This window comes from Equus caballus, chromosome 4 (genome assembly GCF_041296265.1).
Source record: "Equus caballus isolate H_3958 breed thoroughbred chromosome 4, TB-T2T, whole genome shotgun sequence".
In the NCBI taxonomy this organism is placed as follows: domain Eukaryota; kingdom Metazoa; phylum Chordata; class Mammalia; order Perissodactyla; family Equidae; genus Equus; species Equus caballus.
The window spans coordinates 107474839-107492589 of NC_091687.1; the positions used below are offsets into that span (position 1 = coordinate 107474839).

The 17751-nt window shown below is 40.2% G+C and overlaps 1 protein-coding gene across 30 annotated transcripts in view; it reads right to left on the bottom strand.

Annotated features, from left to right (window-relative positions):
- Positions 1 to 510: 510 nt before the first annotated feature.
- The window catches only part of PRKAG2 (protein kinase AMP-activated non-catalytic subunit gamma 2), a 280128-nt gene continuing 262887 nt past the window's right edge, over positions 511 to 17751 (bottom strand). For 29 of the 30 annotated variants that reach the window (XM_070264151.1, XM_023638732.2, XM_070264170.1 and 26 more), the window contains 5 exons: positions 16760 to 16925; positions 16387 to 16424; positions 15045 to 15191; positions 4653 to 4746; positions 511 to 1646 (listed from right to left, as the gene is read on the bottom strand). In XM_070264151.1, the coding sequence (XP_070120252.1) occupies positions 1615 to 1646; positions 4653 to 4746; positions 15045 to 15191; positions 16387 to 16424; positions 16760 to 16925 (477 nt within the window). In that variant the 3' untranslated portion in view covers positions 511 to 1614. The remainder of the gene's footprint in view (positions 1647 to 4652; positions 4747 to 15044; positions 15192 to 16386; positions 16425 to 16759; positions 16926 to 17751) is intronic. The other variant, NM_001163984.2, reaches the window with a different exon arrangement.

Here is a 17751-nt window from a genome sequence, read left to right on the forward strand (position 1 = left end):
CAAAAAAATTGACACCTAAGCACAAGAAAATCTGCATGGCAACTTTTAATTAAATATGTTCTATTTAATAGTGGAGAGATATAGGGGCTGGCCTGGTGGCGTAGTGGCTAAATTTGGGCACCTTGCTCTGGTGGCCCAGGGTTCACCAGTTTGGATGCTGGGTGTGGACCACTGCTTGTCAAGCCATGCTGTGGCAGGTGTCCCACATATAAAGTAGAGGAAGATGGGCACAGATGTTATCTCAGGGTCAGTCTTCCTTAGCGAAAAGAGGAGGCTTGGCAGTGGATGTTAGCTCAGGACTAATCTTCCTCAAAAAAAAAAAAAAGAAAAAGAACGGAGAGTAAAACAGTTTATGAATAAAATCATTAAGGTTTTTTTCTGATTAGAAAAAAGGATATGAGAATTCATGTTCTCCTTTATTCAGGGAGAAATATCTAAGTGGGAAACTGCATGCAGAATTTTAATTATGTGCTGAAATACACGACATTTTAAAGAACTTCTTTAACAAAATGGTAGATAGTAGGATTTATTTTAATTTCTCAATCTGCAAAAAAAAAAACCCCAAAAACAAAAAAACCAAACTATACTTATATATATACAGTGTCAACATTTTCAGAGCACTTACATCAGGAAACATTGTTTCTCTCCAACTATGACAATACTGCATATGCCACAACGAAATGTACAGAAACAATCGCATCAGCAGTCACACAAACATTGTGATTTTACATTTCAATACACAAGAAAAAAATAGACATCTTCCCGGCACTTTGCTTCCTCGTAACCGCGGCTGTCCCCAGTCCGCAGAGCAGTTTCCACACAGGCTTCCAGAAACCTCATCTTTTAAAGCCGCACAGTGGCTCCTTGAGAAGTCATATCCTTCACAGATCCAAACTTAAATAATGAGAAATCTGCCATTTTAAAATAACAACTGATGGTTTATGAATGGGTATGGTGACGTCTACTCACCAAAAGATGTGTAAAAAACTGCATGAAAGTAAAAATAAATAAAGCTGTTGTAAAGCAGTCTTGCTTACACTCTAGTTCAGAACACAAACATAAAACTGTCATTAAAATTTTATAAAGTAATTATTTATATTCAAATTACGACTGTTCGACAAATCTAATGAAAACAAACTGATTTGGTAAAGGGTCAAAGACTTTTCGCTCCAGCAGTGTCACTCACACCAGGACGCTCTGTGGCGAAGGGCAGTAGTGATGACATATCGCTGTGTTCCGACATAAGGCACTAGATCTGAATATGCCATACACTCGCCTTATGTCATATACCTGTCACATTACCAGTGAGTTCTTTGAAATGAAAACTAATAAAATTTCAGGACACAGTGCACTTTAATGACATACAGCATTTGAAATATTTCAGACAAAGGTCTGAAAATAGCCTTTTGATGCAAGCCTGAATCTTCAAACACATAAAATCTTTCTTTTTTTATGCTTAGTTTCAACATTACTGGAAAAAATACCCATCACTAAACGTTGATATACATTCATAGCCATTTCAGTCTCTTCTCTCGCGGTCAGTGTTCATGAGGCAAAGCGTGACCCAGAATCTTTGTTCAAGTTTTCCCACCAGGGCTTCTCCATTCACAGCGGTCATTCGGTTTCTGTCTCCTTTTGTTTGGCACCTGTCAGTAGATGGAAAATGAAAGTTTCAAAGCAACATAAAAATATGTCGCAGCTGTGCACGTCCTCCATCACAGCAGCAGTGGTTCTGCCCTGCAGCGGCTCCACCCGCGCCCTGCAGGGCCTTATGAGGCCGTTCTGGAGGCTGCAGGAGCTGGAGAAGTGGGGTGAGCAGGTGGGCTTGAGTTCCCCCCCCTCACCTACCGTTACTGCAGCTCGCTTTTAGTCCATATGACACACTGTAGTTCCAAATATGCAAGACTGACTTTGGAAAAGGGTTCTGATAAAATTTTTATAAAAGAAATATGTACTTATGCTTTAGTGAAGGTGCAAAGTATTTCTGTTGTACATACTTACAAAAATGTAAAAAAGAGCATTATAACATGTTTAAGGATAACTGTGCACAGCACCTACCCATATCTGGCCAGGATATTTCAAAATGGGTTGGTAGGGAGAGCTACTATTGTTCTCATCACAGCAGCTTCCCTCCTATTTTCTCATCCGACTCTAGAAGACACTAGACTTTTGAAAGAGATTACCAATCTACAGAAATAAAGGGCTAAAAACCTGTAACTACTGCCATCACACTGCTTACTCCCTGGTTTCATGTGTAGATACCGAGGTTCGTTTGGACAGTCGGACAATGAACTACTGCTAAAAACTTTGTGAAAAAATGTTATATTGAATCAGTGTCTGTAATGAGGAATTATGCCCACTATCTGGTAAAAAGAATAACCACTGGTGCCTTTTATTCACATTCATAGTGGATGCTTTCTAAAAGTGCCTCTTACTGATTATTCGATAAACACCCACTCAACAGGGCTCGTCCTGGGTCCGGTGCCTTAGTGCACACAAACAGCTTTCACTCACACTTTTGGTTTCAACTCAAAGTATCTGGAGGGACACGGCCTGTCTCAGCCGCTCATTCTACAGCTGAAGGGATGGAGGCTCGATGAGGTGAGCGGCTTGCTCACACTCAGCTGCTGGGGATAACCAGACTGGCCCCCTGGTTTGATGCTTATACCGTGCTGTCTCCCACGCGCAGGGGCATCTGCACTGCTGCTGCCAGACGGAGGCAGTCCTGCATTCCAGCAGAGTTCTGCTCCAAATGTCCACTTGTAATCCAGTTATTAGGAACACACAACATTGTCCCAAGTAGTGTTACACACATTCTACTATAGAGAATTCTAATTCAACTGTTGCTGTCTTTCTAATGTTCCTTCTACGGTAACGCGCATTTCAAATCCAGCTCTGGGACACGTTTCCTCCCTGCAGAGGAGCATTAACGGCTTAGAACTTTTGAAATAGCAAATTTAGATGGAAATTTAAACCCATCCAGCCCAACATTCTCATTCTCATGGTTTGCGACACCAAGGCACAGAGAGGATAAGAACTTTACTCTGCGTTGGCGATGCACAAAGAATCTTGGCTGTAGAGACAGAAGAGAGCTGAGATTCCGCCTGACTCTGCCGGGCAAACTGTGTGCCTTGGCCCATGCCAGCCGCCAGGAAAAGGGGGGTCTTTTTTTGAGGGTGCCAAATATGTGCCTGTGGGGATGCGTCTGCCCAGAGATGAGGCCTTTTCCTAACGTGGACAAAGGGACTGGAGAGTCGTATATGAAACATAACCCACTCTCTGGATTGGTCCTGCTCCTTTCCTGACGTGTGAGGTTTGTCCACCATCAAATATAGCTATGTGTGCTCGCTGTCAATGCTGTGTAGCATTCCACTGGATGAATACAATGCAATCTGCCCATTCTTCTGCTCAAAGATATTTGGGTTATTTCCAGGTTTTGGTTATTACAAATAATGCTCTGAACAATCTCACATCCTTTTAGTCATTTTATCAATATTTCGTGATTATAAAGCTTGCCGTGAGTTTCAGGTTCTCTACTACATTTGGCAATGACTGCCCCAGGTCCTGTCTCTACGGTTTCGGCTTCTGCAGACATGGGGTGGGGCTCCCCAGTGTGCATTCCAAGCACTCCCGGGAGCTGCCGCTGCCCTGCGGCCCCTGTGAGGCAGTGCTCTGGGATCACGCCGGTGGTGTCCTCACTTCGGGGACGTGATATGCTTCTCGCTGGTGGTGGGGATTCTTTCAGGCTGGGTATCTAAGTTATAGGCCAACTGCAAAAACTACTCTTAGCTAGTCTGACTGATTTTTGAACCAGAGAAAAATCAATACCGTAGTACACGTGCACTTTAATGTTTAACTTCTAAGAGTTCAAAGTGCACGTCACTTAGTCTCCCCTCTTGGCCTCCGTCTGAGGCCCGAGGCTGGGCTGTGTGTACTTAATGGGGCGGAGGGCAGAGCGGGAAGGGGAAAGAGGGACGGCTGGTGGTTGTGGGGCCCCTTCAGCCCACCCTACTATTAAATGTGTGATACAGGAGAAACACCAGCTCCTCTTTTCCACTCCTGCCCTCGCTGCACGCTCCCTGACTGTGACCTGAGGGCTTGCTCAGACGGAATCTGGCAGAAAATGAGTTTAGTCACCAACACTGTTTGGTAGTTAATGTAATTTCCATACACTATTAATGGAAAAAAGTTTGTGTTTAGGTCTTTTGTTTTATATACTCAAAACACTAGTAAGCTTTTTTTTTTTAAAAAAAAGGGTCGATGAAGACGTCAATGGATAGAACCCAAAGAACTTCCCTCCTATGTTTTCCATTGAGTAATACTGAAAATAAAGCAAAACGGAAGAGAGTGTAGCCTTTCAATGGAAAAGGTTCTGATGAGCACGGCAGTGAAGCCCCGATCATGCAGGCACCGCGGGGTGTTGAAAGGATGTTCCTGAGTCAGAATACTTGCTATAAACTCTTCTCTGTCACCCAAGTAGAACAGTAAAACTTCAAAACCACAATGAAAGTGAAAATGGTTTACAAGGGAACACACAGAAAGCCGCCATCTGCGGGGGGCGGGGGTGGAGAAGCCACCACCTGCTGTGCCCACTCCTCCACCTCCCGCTCCTCCTTCACTTCAGGGCAAAGGTCAGAAACGGGCATTCCTACCTGCCGGTGTGAGTATCAGGGCTTGTAGAATATCTGACAGGGAAATGATACCCACGATACTATCTGATTCGTTTACTACCACCAGCCGATGGACCTGCAAACAAGAGAAAAGGGGGCCACATGTCAAAGTCTAAATAAAAAAGTTTTAAAACGGATGTTAGAAAAAACATCTGTCATATACTATACAATGCACATATCCCACAAATGAGAGGAAGTAACAGAGCAGAACCAAATAAAGGTCTTTGGCTCTCATGTTGAAATGCAACACTGATTTGCTTGCCTACTTTTAAGAAAAACCAGCCAGCTATGCCCTGAGTTTTCAAATTTCAAAATATTAATATAAGAAAGATATAATTCAAAACGTGAAGTACAATGTAGCTAGAATAGTCTCTTAAATAGTTTTCAGTTTTTTAAAGTTGTATCTTACTGTCTAATAACTATCAGATCTATTTTACACGGGAAAGAAGTCCAAATGAGCACTGAAACTAAACAGCTCACTGGTCTTAGACTGTTTATTTCTTATTGTCTTTTCTCTACAAAGTGCATATGTTAATATTCAGAAGATAAATGAAATATTATAATAAGGTGAAATAGATTACATTCATGTCTCATTTTCTACTTGAAAGTCTTTTATAAATGAATGGATAACGTTCTGAGGCATCACTCTAACGAGGCATCCTTACACGCGAAAGGACTAAGAAAGTGTCAGCTTCTTTGATAAAAGCTGCAGGACTGAGGCCTGAGGCCCCCACACGCTCGGCTACCTTGGAGACCATCTTCTTCATACTGAACAGTCAACCCCACTGCAGGTACAAAACGGGGCGCAGGAGGAGATGGAAAGAGGGGTGAATTGTTTTTATTTTTGTCCCTAATGATACTGTATTGGTGATGCTTTTGACATCACAGCTTGCTTTAGGTTTAAAAAAATCACTTTGTCATCTTTCTCATGCCAATCAACAAATTTCTTTTAAAAGTTTCTCTAAAAAAACTTAGGTTCTTCAATAATCCTGACATAATGACACAGTTATTTATTAAAATTATAAGTTAAAATGATGGTTTACATCCAGGATCACAGAATGCTTTATATTCTAAACTAGACACACTTTATTGTTAACACTCAACAACAATAATTAAATAACTATCTTTTGAACTACTGAAGGTCGACGGGAAACCGTCTTCCCTAGAGAACCATGAGACAGAAAGGACCACCAAATATTTTCTCGTCATCTCTCGCTGAGCCTGAACTTATGAATGTTCCTTGTCTGAGGTATCTAAAGGCTGCTGTGATATTTATGTCATATAAATAAACCAACGCTGATACCATATACCCTTCTCCTAACATTATGTTGAAGCTAAAGCTGGTCTTCGCCCCCCAGTGAGGAGTCATCTGGTGAAAGAAACTATTTTTTAAATTTTTTATTTTTCTGAGGAAGATTGGCCCTAAGCTAGCACCTGCTGCCAATCTTCCTCTTTTTGCTGAGCCAGATTGGCCCTGAACTAACATCCATGCCCATCTTCCTCTGTTTTATATGTGGGATGCCTGCCACAGCATGGCTTCATGAGCGCTATACCCAGAATCCAAACCGGCAAATTCCAGGCCACTGAAGCAGAGGGTGCAAATTTAACTGCTGCGCCACCAGGCTGGCCCCAAAAGGAATTATTTTAATGAGGAAAAAGGTCAAGATCTATAACTTAAGAAATTGTTTAATTACATCTTTATTTTCCTCAATGACTTATTTCATATTTCAATGAAATTTCTGTTGCTCACCAGATGAACTTAAACAACAAACCAATCACTTCCTTCTTCTACGAGAGCGCCTGGGACCACAGAGAGCCACTGGCACTCTGCATGTTCCTCACGTCAGCCAGGACTCCATCCCCCAGAGACAGCCGCTCTTATACTGTGGTGCGAGTCTGTCTAGCCTCTTTTATATGCATATGAATCATACTATATGTAGTAACTGACCTTTTCCCTGAGCAATATATTGTTAATGGTTTTCCATATCAACATGATTTTTAATTGTTAAAAAAGATTCCAGAGGAGAGTGATGTCAGCATCATGGTGGAGTGAGCTCTTCCCTTAGACTCTCCCCTCTAAGACACAACAGAAAGGACACTCATAAATCAACAGAGAACATTCACACAACACAACAAACGTCTGAGAGACCCAGGCAGCCACACGTATGAAGGTGGAGGTGCAGGACCCCCCGGGAGGAAGTGGAAGGAGGTAAGGGGATCTCCTCTCCCTCCCCAGCAGCAACCTAGGGTGTGGGACTGCACACAGCTCTGAGAAGAGAAGGGGGAGGTGGAAGCTCTCTGTGGGAATGCCTTCGCTCCCCGAATTGCCTCCTAGAGGTGGATAAGCTCCACATAGATGAGGCTAAGTTACTGTGGGGGTGTCTGCATCAAGCCAGCACCCTAGGAGGGCAGATAACGAAGGCAGAGCCAGAACGTCCCCGGGATCACACACGTGAAAGAAAGCGCCTCTCCCTCCACCTAGTGCAACAGCTTGGCCAGTTGGCCAGAGCAAGGGAGCCCTGCCAGGGCACAAGCACATGTGTTAGTAAAGCAGCAGCTGCCAGCGGGCAATGGCAGTCAGGCCTCTGTCAGCAGAGATGCCAAAGGACAGGCACAGATGCCAGGGTTCACAGCACGCTCAGAATACACTGCTCCTGACCCCTCCCAGTGGCAGCAGGTGGAATCCATGACCAGATATTACCACTATGCGAAGGCACAAATCTACCCCATCAAAGAGTATGAAGGAATATACAAACACCAGAAGGAAAACGACAAGCACCCAGAAATCAAATCCTGAAGGCACAGAAATTTACTATCTAAATGACAAAGAATTGAAATAGCTATCATAAAAAAAACTCAACGAATTAAAAGAAAATTCAGAAAGCTAGTTCAATGAAATCAGGAATAAAATTAATGAACAGAGGGAATTCTTCACAAAAGACATTGAAACTTTAAAAAAAAACCAATCAAAAAAGTTGGAGGTTAAAATCATAATGAATGAGATAAAGAAAAATCTGGAGTTCCTTGAATAACAGAGCTGATATTATGGAGGACAGAATTAGCAATTTAGAGCAGAGAAATATAGAACTGTTTCAGATGGAGAAGGAGAGAGAACTAAAACTAAGACGAAATGAAGAAATTCTCCAAGAAATATCTGACTCAATTAGGAAAGGCAGCATAAGGATTATAGGTATTCTACAGGGAGACTAGAGGGAGAAAGGAGCAGAGAGCTTGTTCAAAAAAATAATAGCTGAGAATTTCCCAAACCTGGGGAAGGAGCTGGAATCACAAGTAAAATAAGCTAACAGAACTCCTAATTACATCAATGTAAAAAGACCTTCTCTGGAGCATATATTAGTTAAACTGGCAAAGCCAATGACAAAGAAAAAATATTAAGGACAGCAAGGCAGAAGAAAATAACCTAGAAAGGAACCCCTATCAGGCTTTCAGCAGATTTCTCAGCAAAAACCTTACAGGCTAGGAGAGAGTGGAATGACATATTCAAAATTCTGGAAGACAAAAACTTTCAGTCAAGATTACTCCATCCAGCAAAAATATCCCTCAGATATGATAGAGAAATAAAAACTTTCCCAGATAAACAAAAGCTGAGGGAATTCATCACCACAAGACACACCCTACAAGAAATAATCAACAAGGCCCTTATACCTGAAAAAAAAAAAAAAAAGGTTTACAAAGCCTTGTGCAAGGAGATAAATAAGGAGACAAAAGAAAAAAATTTCAGCTCTCTATCGCAACGTTATCAAACAATTATAACATTAAAGATAAAAGGTGGGGGGGCCAGCCTGGTAGCACAGTGGTTAAGTTTGGCGTGCTCTGCTTTGGTGGCCTGGGGATCACAGATTCAGATCCTGGGTGTGGACCTAGCACCACTTGTCAAGCCATGCTGTGGTAGCATCCCACATAAAAAAACAGAGAGAGACTGGCCCAGATGTCAGCTTAGGGCCAATGTTCCTCACAAAAGTTAATTAAATAAATAAAAATTATTTAAAAAAATTAAGGAAAATATCAAAATTAGTTATAATCTCGTCATTTTAATCACAAACTCACACAACACAAAATGGAGTAAGTTGTGACAACAGTAACTCCGAAGGGGAAGAGGAAACGAAGGGAACCTGCTTACACTAAAGGAGATGAGAGGCTATCAGAAAATGGACTATCTCATCTACGAGATCTTTTATACAAACCTCAAGGTTACCACTAAAAGAAAATCACAACAGAGACACAAATGGTAAAGTAAAGAGAAAACTGAGAAAACCATCATAGAAAACTACCAAAGTGAAGTGGCATTCTGAAACATATAGGAGGAGAAACAAGGGAAATACAGAACGACCAGAAAACAAGTAATAAAACGGCAGCATTAAGCCCTTATCTATCAATAATAACTCTAAATGTAAATGGACTGAATTCTCCAATCAAAAGACACAGAGTGGCTGGATTAAAAACAAGACCCAATAACATGCTGCCTCCAGGAAACACATCTCAGCTCTAAAGACAAACATAGGCTCAGAGTGCAGGGATGGAAGACAATACTCCAAGCTAAAGGCAAACAAAAGAAAGCAGGTGTTGTCATACTTATACCAGACAAAGTAGACTTCAAGATAAAAAAGGCCATGAGAGACAAAGGGGGTAGTATATAATGATAAAAGGGACACTCCACCAAGAAGTGGAATATAAATATCTGTGCACCCAACACAGGAGCACCAAAGTACATAAAGGAACTATTAACAAACCTAAAAGGAGATATTAACAACAACACAATAACAGTAGGGGACCTCAACACCCCACTTACATCAATGGATAGATCATGCAGACAGAAGACAGCCAACAAGAAAATAGTGGAACTAAATGAAAAACTAGACCAGATAGACTTAATAGATATATACAGAACACTCCATCCAAAAAAAAGCAGAATATACATTCTTCTCAAGTGCACATGGAACATTCTCAAAGATAGACCATAAGTTAGGAAACGAGGCAAGCCTCAATAAAGTTAAGAAGATTGAAATCATATTGAGCATCTTTCCCAACCATTAAGCTATGAAACTAGAAATAAACTACAGGAAAAAAGCTCAGAAAGTGACCAATATGTGGAGACTAAACAACATGCTACTGACCAACCAATGGATCACTGAAGAAGTTAAAGGAGAAATCAAAAAACACCTGGAGACAAATGAAAATGAAAACATACCATACCAACTCATATGGGATGCAGCAAAAGCAGTCCTAAGAGGCAAATTTATAGCAATATGGGCCCACCTGAACAAACAAAGAAAAAGCTCAAATAAGCAATCTTAAACTACACCTAACAGAACTAGAAAGAGAACAAAGCCCAAAGTCACCAGATGGAGGGAAATTATAAAAATTAGAGCAGAAATAATTTAAATTGAAACAAAAAATACCAGTAGAAAGGATCAATGAAACTAACAGGTTCTTTGAGAAGATAAACAAAATTGATAAACTCTTAGTCAGACTCACTAAGAAAAAAAGAGAGTGGGCTCAAATAAAAGAAATAAATAAAAGAGGAGAAATTACAACAGATACCACAGAAATACAAGGGATTATAAGAGAATAGTATGAAAAACTATATGGCAACAAACTGGACAATCTAGAAGAAATGGATAAACTCTGAGACTCATACAACCTCCCAAAACTGAATCAAGACAAAACAGAGAATCTGAATAGACCAATCACAAGTAAAGACATTGAAACAGTAATCAAAAACCTCCAAAAAAATAAAAGTCCAGGATTCTCTGGAGAATTCTACCAAACATCCAAAGAAGATTTAATACCCATCCTTCTCAAACTATTCCAAAAGACTGAAGACGAGTGCTTCCTAACACATTTCACGGGGCCAACATCACCCTGATCCCAAAGCCAGACAAGGACAACTGAAAGAAGAAAAATTACAAGCCAACATCGCTGATGAACATAGATGCAAAAATCCTCAATCAAATATTGACAAACTGAATACAGCAATACATTAAAAAGATCACACAGGGGCCGGCCCTGTGGCAAGGGGTTAAGTTTGCATGCTCCACTTTGGTGGCACAGGGTTTTGCTGGTTCGGATCCTGGGTGCGGACATGGCACTGCTCATCAGGCCATGCTGAGGTGGCGTCCCACATGCCACGACTAGGAGGACCCACCACTAAAACAAACAACTATGTACTGGGGGGATTTGGGAGAAAAAGCCAAAAAAAAAAAAAAGACGACTGACAACAGTTGTTAGCTCAGGTGTCAATCTTTAAAAAAAAAAAAAAAAAGATCATACAGCATGATAAGTAGGGTTTATACCAGGGACATAAGCATGGTTCAACATCCACAAACTAATCAATGTGATACACCACATTAACAAAATGAGGAATAAAAACCACATGATCATCTCAATAGACTCAGAGAAAGCGTCTGACAAGATCCAACATCCACTTATGACAAAAACGCTCAATAAAATGGGTATAGAAGGAAAGTACCTCAATATAATAAAGGCCATATATGATGATGGCCTTTATTATACAAACAGCCAACATCATACTCAATGGGGAAAAACTGATAGCCATCCCTCTGAGAACAGGAACAAGACAAAGGTGCCTGATCTTGCCATTCTTATTCAACACAGTACTAGAAGTTTTCGCCAGAGCAACTAGGCAAGAAAAAGAAATAAAGGGTATCCAAACTGGCAGCGAAGAAGTGAAACTCTTGCTGTTTGCAGACAACATGATTTTATATACAGAAAACCCTAAAGAATCTGTCAGAAAACTATTAGAAACAATTAACAACTACAGCAAAGTTGCAGGGTACAAAATCAACTTACAAAAATGAGTTGCATTTCTATACTTTAATAACTAACAGAAAGAGAACTCAAGAGTACAATCCCATTTAAAATTGCAACAAAAAGAATAAAATGTCTAGGAATAAATTTAACAAAGGTGAGGGGCAGGCCTTGGTGGCATAGTGGTTAAGTTCGTGTGCTCCACTTTGGCTGCCCAGGGTTCGCAGGTTCAGATCCCAGGCGTGGACCTATGCACTGCTCATCAAACCATGCTGTGGCAGTGTCCATATACAAAATAGAGAAGACTGTCGTAGATTAGCAACAATCTTCCTCAAGCAAGAAGAGGAAGATTGGTAACAGGATGTTAGCTTAGGACATTCCTCAACAAAAAAAAAGAAAAAAAAAATTAACCAAGGAGGTGAAAGAGCTATACAATGAAAACTATAAGACATTATTGAAAGAAATCAATGACATAAAGAAATGGAAAGATATTCCAAGCACATGGACTGCAAGAATAAATATAGTTAAATTGTCCATACTACCTAAGGCAATTTACAGATTCAATGCAATCCCAAGCAGAATCCCAATGACATTCTTCACAGAAATAGGACAAAGAATCCTAAAATTCATATGGGGCAACAAAAGACCCCGAATAGCTAAAGCAATCCTGAGAAAAGAGAACAAAGCTGGAGGCATCACAATCCCTGACTTCAAAATATACTATAAAGCTATCGTAATCAAAACAGCATGGTACTGGTACAAAACGACACACAGATCAATGGAACAGAACTGAAAGCCCAGAAGTAAAACCACACATCTACAGACAGCTAATCTTCAACAAAGGAACTAAGAACATACAGTGGAGAAAGGAAAGTCTCTTCAATAAGTGGTGTTGGAAAAGCTGGACAACCACATGCAAAAGAACGAAAATAGACCATTATCTTTTGCCATACACAAAAATTACCTCAAAATGGATTAAAGACTTTAAGGTAAGATGTGAAACCATAAAACTCCTAGAAGAAAATATAGCCAATATATTCTTTGACATTGGTCTTAGAAGGATCTTTTCAAATACCATGTCTACTCGGGCAAGCGAAACAGAAGAAAAAATAAACAAATGGGACCTCATCAGACTAAAGAGCTTCAGCAAGGCAAAGGAAACCTGGGACAAAACGAACAGACAGCCAAACAAGTGCGAGAAAACATTTGCAAATCCTATCTCTGACAAGGGGTTAATCTCTAAAATATATGAAGAACTCAACAACAAAAAAACAAACAATCCAACTAAAAAATGGGCAGAGAATATGAATAGACATTTTTCCAAAGAAGATATACAGATGGCCAACAGGCACATGAAAAGATCACTGATCAACATCACTGATCAACATCATTGATCATCAGGGAAAAGCAAATCAAAACTATAATGAGTTATCCTCTTACCCCCATTAGAACAGCTGTAATCACCAAGACAAAAAATAACAAATGTTGGAGAGGATGTGGAGAAAAGGGAACCCTCATACACTGCTGGTGGGAATGCAAACTGTACAGCTACTATGGAAAACAGTATGGAGATTTCTCAAAAAATTAAAAACAGAAACACCATACGACTCAGCTATCCCACCAGTGGGTATTTATCCAAAGAACTTGAAATCAACAATTCAAAGAGACTTATGCATCCTTCTGTTCACTGCAGCACTATTCACGATAGCCAACACACGGGAGCAACCCAAGTGCCCACTGACTGATGAATGGATAAAGAAGATGTGTTGTATATATACAATGGAATACTACTCAGCCATAAAAAATGGCAAAACCATCCCATTCACAACAACATGGATGGACCTTGAGGGAATTATGTTACGTGAAATAAGTCAGAGAAAGACAAACACCGTATGATTTCACTCATGTGGAAGATAAACTAACACATGGATAAAGAGAACAGATTAGTGGTTACCAGAGGAGAAGGGGCTTTCGGGGTGGGCATAAGGGGTAAAGGAGCACATTTATATGATGACTAACAAATAATAATGTACAACTGAAATTTCACAATGTTATAAACTATTATGACCTCAATAAAATAAAAAAATAAAGGATTCCATCATACAGATGTCCACTGTTCTTATTAATAACTAGGGAGGGATGCCTTACCTATGTCTGCTTATGATCTTCACAAAGCACACAATTCTAAGGACATTAATAAAAAGTTAAGACATATTCCTAAGGCAATTAAAAACTGTTTGGAAAACAAGCAGCGATGAGATGTTAAATTTAAGTAGAAAAAGAAAAGAGTTCATATTGAGATTCTAAGAGACATGTTAAGAGCCATGACAGCTGAAGCCGGGGGAGTGTCCTCAGCGAGGCTGCAGCAGGGGGAACACACAGCGAGGAAAGCAGGGCTAGGTGACTTCTAGCGACCGCTCCTGAAAGGGAGCACTCGCTCTGATGCAACACACCACCTTCGTGTGTCACTTTCAGACAGTCACGGTTGCCCGTTATTAGCCTAAAAAATTATCAAGTACTTTTCTTCTGGGACTGGATTCTTGCATTTATAATAAAAAACATCAAAATGACTTATCATTATGAATTAATTTTGCCTAATTAGGTGTTGCTCCAGAATGAACACGGTTGCATCCTTCAGTCCCAGAATGAAACAGGGTAACATTCCTATCCCCTCTAACAGGAAAGGGGAGAAACAATTTGGGGGATGGACATACCGAATTGGATACACTATAAAATGATGCTGCTTATCTTTTTTTTTTTCTTTTTTAAAGATTTTATTTTTTCCTTTTTCTCCCCAAAGCCCCCTGGTACATAGTTGTATATTCTTCGCTGTCAGTCCTTCTAGTTGTGGCATGTGGGACGCTGCCTCAGCGTGGTTTGATGAGCAGTGCCATGTCCGCACCCAGGATTCGAACCAACGAAACACTGGGCCGCCTGCAGCGGAGCGCGCGAACTTAACCGCTCGGCCACGGGGCCGGCCCCGATGCTGCTTATCTTTTATTTAGAGTGTTATGCAGAGTAGACTTGAAAACGCTACGGGCAGTAAAGTGCAAGGCACATGAGTGCTGAGGGTCAAGGGACAAAATTACTCGACCATCCTCTATTTATCCAAATCAGGAAAGAGGGAGAGAGACTGGTGGGAAGAGAGAAAATTAATTTAAAAAAGAGATCAGAACACATTTTATTGATTTATCATTCACTTTGTTAAAACCAGATAATTGTACATTTTTAACTTTAAATTTGTAAATACCCTAATGGCCTTAAAGCTCCTGGGACTTCCGTTTTCTCAAGTATAGGTTTTTTAAACCATGGAAGTATCTTACCAGTTTATTTGATTCAACTATGTATCAGGACTTAATCAATTCAGTTCAGTGAACATTTATTACAGATGACCTACTAGGCGCCAAGTCACGTGCTAGGTTCTGGAATAAGGGAACCGTGCCATCTGACTGAAGTTGAAGGCTGCTTCATGGGCCATTCCCGTGATTCAGAATTCCCGAGGCACTACTGACTGGTTAGTGCCTGTTGCAGTGCGGCTTCGGCGGGAAAGGGAAGGAGGGCAGGAGGAGGGGACAGCCATCTCACCTCAGCTCTTACTATTCTATCCACAATGGTCTCCAGCACTTCCAGCTTACTGCACTTCACAACACCTTCGAAATACTGTGAGCGGTGCTGAAGGGCCTGGGTCACTGTGATATCTAAGTTATTGTACGTTTTTTCAGCAGCAAGGTTCTGTAATAAGGTAACAGAACGAATTATATGCTTTCATGTCAATTCACATTAATGACCAAAATTAGTAAGTTTAAAGCAACTTGATTTTTAAAAACGTTCATGTTTATCTTAACTTAGTAACACCATACCAGCTTGCAACATGCCATTAGTACTGTTATTTCATCATCTTAATAATAATAATTAAAGCTCGCAAAGCGTACCTTAATTATGAAGCACCCTTGTTAAATTTTGACTGTGCGTCCCACTGAAGATTCCCCCACTCTCACCCTCTGAGGCTCTATACCCTGAGTGAACAATCGTGGAAGAGGTGGCCTAACATTTGTAAAGGGTGAGAAGTGCCACAGAGCTAGGGAACCTGAATGAATGGTCTCTCCCCACGTTTCTGGGGGACCCATCAGAATCAACCAATTATGGACGAAGAACAGGCCATATAAGCCCCAAAGATCCAAACGGCTTCTCAGGGCGCTGATTAACCTGAGAGGGTCCCACTCAATCAAATTCCAATAGGCAGATTTTTTGGTGTCTATTATGTTAAACAGAATAAGATGAAACAAAAGGGTCTGAGACAGCCGCAAAAGAATATTTAATGCTGGGGTCAATAATATGGCAGAAAATGGTGTGCACATTTGGGGCTATTAAAGTTGCAGTTCCTTTTCTTAAAAATAATGTAAAACTCTAAGGAAGTGCCTTTAAAATGAATGAGAAAAAAGGGCATCAAGTGGAAAGCTGTAGCACCAAAATCTACCAAGTAGATTTAAACCAGGGCCTAAAACAGAGGACTTCACATAACTCTATTGAACACATTTGCCGTCTTCTTTAGAACAGCTGTTCCCATTTGCAAACAACGGCATGTGGACGACAAGGGTCCAGAAACTCATGTGTCCACTAAGTACATGAATGTTGGCGGAAGGAATAATGCCTCCCACATAGAAATATGATCATTTACAATAGAATACATGCTGTAGTGATGATAAACTACACATGTACTGAAAGGACAAAGAATTATAAAACGCTACCAAATATTATTCATTGCCAAACTGATGAATATTAAATCTATGAGGAGTCTATGGAATTCTCTGATGAGATCCTCATCCTCAAAAAAGCTAGGAACTATTACATTAGGAAAAAACAAAAAAAATTAATGTTTTTAAGCACATTCTAGATGATAAGGTTTAACAAAATTAAAAATACTTACAATTACATCAAATTTGGAATAAATATCTACAACTTTTCCTAAAAATGAAAATATATGTTAGAAAAATGTCTTAGAAACAAAAAACAACAATAAAATCAATCTTAACTAGATAATTACTAGGAATTGAATATTGCTAAATAAAATTAACTTGTCTATTTTTAAATGGAAACGAAACAGTATCTTAAAGGAAAATGTGAAAATAAGCCAGTTTAAAATTCTTATTATCCTGAGTGCTCCCTGGTGCTGAATTTATTCACCATATCTAAATTTTCATTTCCTCCATTATCTGATAGGCTGAGTCATTTAACAATAATTTTACTCTAATGAGACAAACAGTCGTTTCTGTTCAACTGGGATGGCCAAACACACAGACCTGACTCGTCCACTACAGGCAAGGCCGACACCCGTCTTTCCACAAAGACATTCAGGGCCTTAATGATGGGCGTGTCCGGGTGTATGAAGGCGATGTTGTGGTAGGTCCCGATTCCAAGTACATCCAGGTTCTGCTTCATGAAGGCGGGCTTTGGCATATCAGACATCTAAACCGCAAGATAAACACAGATGCTCTAGAGCCAGAAGGGACCTTTTCAATGTTCACATGTCCACACTTGAATGAAAAACTATGTGCAACAAACTAGTCTTTTCTAACGATCTACCTGGACGTCTGAACTAAGATGGAAATGTTACACAGAAGAATTGTGTCTCTTGTTCAGATCAGTTTATATGTCAACGCTTATATTTAACCACTTAGTAAAATACTGCAAAGCACTAACATTGCTAACATTTCCCCTTCTCTCCACCTACTGAAAAAGTGGACAGAAGAAGGGAACAACAGGTCTGTTTGGAAATTAAGACCCACAAGCCACCAAGAATCCTTTATTCTTAATTATTCACGTTAAATTCCTGGGCCTGCTGTCATCATTAAGTAATATTTATTAAGAACCCACATATTTCCAAACCCAAAGCCTCTGAGCGGCTAAGCTAGTCCCCACCCATCCCACCTCCATACCCTGAATTCTCCACTGGAGGACTCCAATTTTTGTCTACTAGGAACAAAGAATAAGCCAACTGAATAGAATTAAAAGAAACTTTACAAGTGAACTTTTCTTTTCACGGGCTGTTTTAGAGGAGGAGGGAGAAGTCAGAAGAGAGAAGTCTAGGATCACGTTTGACTAAAACACAATAAGGTCTATGGTTTCAAAAATCCACCTTTTATAAAGGGTATAGTTGATTCCATCCTCCTGGTGTACCTTATAATTATCAGGAAAAGATGAACAATTAGAAGAAACAAAATGTTCAAGTCAAAGAGTTCATCAATATTCAAATCATGAGAATCCTAGAAATTTAGAGAAAAAAAAGAAAGAC